This window comes from Gekko japonicus, unplaced genomic scaffold (genome assembly GCF_001447785.1).
Source record: "Gekko japonicus isolate JY-2015 unplaced genomic scaffold, Gekko_japonicus_V1.1 scaffold2551, whole genome shotgun sequence".
NCBI lineage: Eukaryota > Metazoa > Chordata > Lepidosauria > Squamata > Gekkonidae > Gekko > Gekko japonicus.
In genome coordinates this window covers 162,955-168,380 of record NW_015164272.1, presented here as the reverse complement: position 1 = coordinate 168,380, position 5,426 = coordinate 162,955, and the positions used below count along the sequence as shown (strand labels likewise).

At 49.6% G+C, this 5,426-nt stretch overlaps 1 protein-coding gene across 1 annotated transcript in view; it reads left to right on the top strand.

The window, feature by feature from the left end:
• Positions 1–5,325, top strand: part of LOC107108325 (sodium/hydrogen exchanger 2-like) — a 48,699-nt gene extending 43,374 nt beyond the window's left edge. Inside the window, 1 exon segment of the mRNA XM_015408747.1 lies at positions 5,230–5,325. Within this exon segment, the coding sequence (XP_015264233.1) occupies positions 5,230–5,325 (96 nt within the window).
• Positions 5,326–5,426: the final 101 nt, after the last annotated feature.

Below are 5,426 nucleotides of genomic sequence, written 5' to 3'. Positions count from 1 at the left end.
CCATGAGGGGCCCGGCGGTGGACCTGCAAGGCCGGCGGGAGTGCAAGGAAGCCCCGCGAAAGCCCTCCCTGGCCCCAGGCAAGCAGGGGTGGGGAGAGGCAGGGAGGAAGCAACTTACCCTCCCTCTTCTCCTGCCTCCTCCTGGCTGAATGAATGAGGGCCGAAAGCGGGGCGGCCGGAAGCAGGGGGCGGGGCCTCGTCATGTGCCCCGCCCCCCGTACCTCACCCGGGGGAACTGCGATCCCCCCCGAAATGACCTCTGATGCTGGACCAGATGGACTGCTCGTCTGATCCAGCAGGGCTCTTCTTATGTTCTTAACCTCTGCTGCCATCTCACCTCTGCTCCTGTTGCTGCTGTATCCCACCCTGTGCCCCTGCCCCAGCATCCCTGCAGCGTGCCTCCCCTGCTTCCCCTGGGGTCTGAACTGGCAGAGACTGATCAAGAGAGAGATCTTGGAGTTGTAGTGGATAACTCGCTGAAAATGTCGAGACAGTGTGTGACGGCAATAAAGAAGTCCAATGCTATGCTTGGGATTATTAGGAAGGGTATTGAAAACAGACCAGCCCATATCATAATGCCCCTATGTAAATCAATGGTGCAACCTCATTTGGAATACTGTGTGCAGTTCTGGTCACTTAAAAAGGATATTATAGCTTTGGAAAAAGGGCAGAAAAGGGCAACTCGAATGATAAAGGGGTTGGAACACTTTCCCTATGAGGAAAGGTTAAAACGCTCGGGGCTCTTTAGCTTGGAGAAACGACGGCTGAGGGGTGACGTGATCGGGGTTTATAAGATTAGGCATGGGAAAGAGCAGGTAGAGAAAGAGGTACTTTTCTCCCTTTCTCACAATACAAGAACTCGTGGGCACTCCATGAAATTGCTGAGCGGTCAGGTTAGAACGGATAATAGGTCCATCAGTGGCTATTAGCCACAAGGTATAGATAGGGGCTCTGGGGCAAGTGATGCTCTGTCTTCTTGGTGCTTGGGGGGGGTCAACAGTGGGAGGGCTTCTAATGTCCTGGCCCCACTGGTGGACCTCCTGATGGCACCTGGTATTTCTGGCCACTGTGTGATACAGAGTGTGGGACTGGATGGGCCTTGGCCTGATCCAACATTGGCATCTCTTATGTTCTTATGTTCTTATGCTTCCTGGTACCCAACCCAGGGCCAGACAGCTAGCCTCCCTTTTCTCTTGATTCCCCAGGGATCTTTAAAGATAGCCTGGCAAGCCACACATGCACCCTAGGGACCCTGAACTCCTGTGTGATGATGCAAGAGTCAAGGAAGCCTCAACTGGTGTGCACAGCTTACCGGGCAGTCCTTAAGGAAGAAGAAGAAGAAGAAGAAGAAGAGATTGGATTTATACCCCGCCCTTCACTTGGAGTCTCAGAGCAGCTTACAAACTCCTCTCCCTTCCCCTCCCCACAACAGACACCCTGTGAGGTGGGTGGGGCTGAGAGAGCTCTGACACAAACTGCTCTTTTTCAAGGACAGCTGTGCCAGAGCTTGTGACTGACCCAAGGTCACATCCAGCAGCTGCAAGTGGAGGAGTGGGGAATCAAACCCGGTTCTCCCAGATTAGAGTCCGCACACTTAACCACTACACCAAACTGGCTCTCCCAGTCAAGGATGCCTGAGGAATCAGGAGAGAAGGACAGTGTTTGCTGCTTGGCACTTGGGGGGCCATGGGGTTGGTAGACGCGATGCTGTGATGTGGGGTAGGAGGTGATGGAAGGGGGGTGATCAGTAGTGGCGACAGCATGGGGTGGCAGACTCAGGGGGTATGCTACTGCTGGGAAGGATCGCGGAGGGACCTTTTGCCACTTACTTTTCCACACACACACAAAAAGGCAGGCAGATTATGAAATGTTAAAGTCTCCTTCAAGTGCTGGTCTTTGGCCAGCTCATGCCTTTGGGGGGTCTCAAAAGACAACAGTGCCCATTTTATTGGGGGAAAAAAATGTCCACATGCAGGCCACTGGTGGCTTTGCCATTGGCTTCCAGACATCAGTTTCAATTCTGGAAAAGATCCCAGAAATGGGAAGCCAGTTTTAAAGTGGCCAATGAGTAACATAAATCTCCCCATAAACTTCAGAGCTGATTATTTTTCCATTTGGGGCTGAGTGGCGTTTGCCAACGCGACACGGTTCTGGAACACCTTTGATAACCGCTTTCACCTTTCTTGTCCAGGAAAGGAGTGTGGGGGATGAGGTTTGGAAAGACTGAGCCCTTGTGTGGCTCAACGCGTGCGGGATCTGTATTCTCCCGGGGCTACGCTTGGCGCCTCCTTTTAAGGACCGGTTTTGGATGACCTTCGCGGGAGGCAGCCGGTGTCTGCACACTCGTGAACCCTGTTGTCGTTACAATGGCAGAGACGCCGGGAAATAAAGGACAAAGAGCACAGGGTGTCTTGTTAAAAGGAGAAAAGAAACAAAGCAAAATGGAAATTGGGAGTTGGGAGGTGGCCAGAGCTTTTTTGGCAGCCCGGGCTTGGTGGGCCCGGTTGCCAGATCACGCATCCATCGGAGACTTGCTCTCTGCTTCGAGAAGAGAACAGGCACATTCAGGCACTCTGTGTGCTAACAGGCGTTCTTGAGGAACGGAGATTAGTGCATTAGGAAAAGGACAGAGCACTCATTAGCGTGAGTCTGTGCCAGGCAAGCCCTCTGCTGGCTTCTCAGCATCGCGCCAAGGAATACGTCCGCACGGGTTGCCAAGTTTCTGCTGCACTACCTGTCTGACCGGCCTGCTCTTTTCAGATTAGCTCGGCTGACTGGACCCCAGGTAGATAGGATCTTCTGTCTGCCACCCTAAAGCACATGCAAGAAGAGAAATCGTAACTCGTCCCGGAAATCACTGAACTCCTCCTCCCCATCTGATCGGACACATGTGCCTTTTTAGAAACGTCATCTCTTGTACGTGGCGAAACGGGTGATCAGTGGAAACGAGGAAGACGGGAGAATCACACATGATTATTTATACCATGAACTTAACAGGAAACTTAAGAAATGTGCAGACTGTTCCTCATGTCAGCAGAAGACAAGCTTTGCATGTTGAGAAGGCCGTAGAATCTGATCTGGCTCCTGGCCAAAATGCAGCAATCCTAACTGAGGTTCTCGTTCACAAAGTACCCTGATTTCCAGGGATGACTACCTTTAAGTATATTTATTGATTTGCATTTATTTGATTTAATAACCTGCCCCCATCCAAGAGCTCAGAACAGTAATAACATTTTAACCACAAAATTCCCAAGGACGTAGATTGAAACCACTCGTCTTCTTCTCTGACCACCAAATGCCAATCGGTCGGGAACATACGATGCATCTGGAAGCCGTCCGGATTTGGGCTTTTCCGTGTCTCCAGGCAAAGCGATGGCCAGAGTTGAAGGACGGTTACTAAGAACGGCTGCGGCTGCCCTTCTGGTGCTGGCATGAGTTAGTGTGAGCTAGCTCACCGTTTTTTAGCCTCCAGCTCATGCATTTTTGTCTTCGCTCAGGACGGATGGCTCCAGAGCAGACTACTTTATGCAGTAGCCAAATTGCTCGCTCACAACTTTAATGCCAGCAGCTCACAAAGTAGAATTTTTGCTCACAAGAATGCACAGCTTAGAGGGAGCATTGCTCCTAGTTGATTAAGCCTGGGGGCAAACATAAACTAGATGCCTGAAATGTAAGGGTTGGTAGATGACCTTGCGCCCTCACCTGGTTAGCCCAGGCTAGCCCAGTCGTACAGATCTCGGAAACGAAGCAGGGTCAGGCCTGGTTGGTACTTAGATGGGAGACCACCAAGAAAGTCCTGGATTGCTACGCGGAGGCAGGAAATGGCATGTCACCTGTTTGTCTCTTGCCTTGAACACCTTACGGGGCCCTCGTAAGTCAGCTGTGACTTGACGCCACTTTCCACCATCAGACGACCTTGTAGGTCAGGGGTGGCCAAACTGTGGCTCGGGAGCCACATGTGGCTCTTTCACACATATTGTGCAGCTCCCAGCAGGCCGGCTGGGGAAGCTTTCTTTTCACCCTTCTCTTTCTCTCTCTCTCTCTCTCTCTCTCTCTCTCTCTCTCCTTTCTTCCCTCTACCTCTCTCCCCATCTATTTGCTTTCTTTGTTTCTCTTTCTTTATTTCTCTCTTTCCCCCTTCCTCCCCATCTAATTCCTTTCTTTCCACCTTTCTTTCTTTCTCCCTCCCTTCCTCTCTTTCTCTTCCTCCCTTCCTCCCTTCCTTCCTCCCTTCCTTCCTTCCTTCCTTCCTCCCTTCCTTCCTTCCTTCCTTCCTTCCTTCCTTCCTTCCTTCCCCCTTTCTTCCTTCTCATCTATTCACTTTCTTTGTTTCTCTTTCACACTTTCTTTCCACCTCTTTCATTCTTTCTTTCCACCTCTCTCTCTGTCTTAGAGAAATAAATATCATTAGCAAAGAAATATCATTGGACAAATAAATATCATCATCAATATCTGTTTTTACCCCTTTTGTTTTTATTTTTGGCAGTCTCATTTAATATTTATAAAAACAAATGTGCATATTTTCCAATTAAACCGTATGTGTGATATTTGTGGCTCTGAAACATCTGATGTTTATTCTATGTGGCTCTTACGTTAAGGAAGTTTGGCCACCCCTGTTGTAGGTCATCGCCGGCACCTTCAGACCAGCAGTTCTCGATTTGAGAATTGACATTTATGGAACCAACCCTGCCCAGCACTTTCCCAAACCTGTTCTTAAGGACTTCCTCCAGTCCTGATGCTTAACTACTATTATCATTTGTAAGTTCTTCCCAATGACCTGTTCAATGAGGAAGGGCCACGTCTCAGTGGCAGAACGGACACTTTGCACGCAGACATTCCCAGGCTCAGTCCCTAGAATCTCTGGTTAAAGGATTTCAGGGAATTGGTCCTTGCAGGACCTTTCTCTGCCTGAAACCACAAAGAGGCACTGCTACTCAGAGTAGACACTGCTGAGAAATAGGGGGCAATGGCCTGGCACAGTACAAGGTAGCTTCATTGGCTCTTGGGACATTAAAGATCTCTCATCCTGAAGGAGTGTCTAATATGGTCATTCGGCAACTGGGGTTAATATAGGGAAAGGTAAGAAAGAGGGGAGATATAATTTGCTCGTTTTGTTGTAAACGACGTTGATCAATGAGGAACAGCAGTATGGAAATACAGTCGGGCTCTCCATCTACATCTTGCGTCCGTTATTTCTCAACGATTAATGATGACTTTTCGTTGTTGCAGAAGGATGACTCCTATTTATCAGACGGCGGAGCGAACCGTAACCCCAAGTTGTTCCGGTCCCTTACTGGTAAGATGAAGAACGATGGGCAGAGCTAGCCAGCCAGCACTTCTGGGGGACCCAGAAGTCCCAAATCATGTAGGGCTTTGATTAGTCAGTTGACTAAGAATCGGTAATCACTAATCAGTAAAGATTTCTT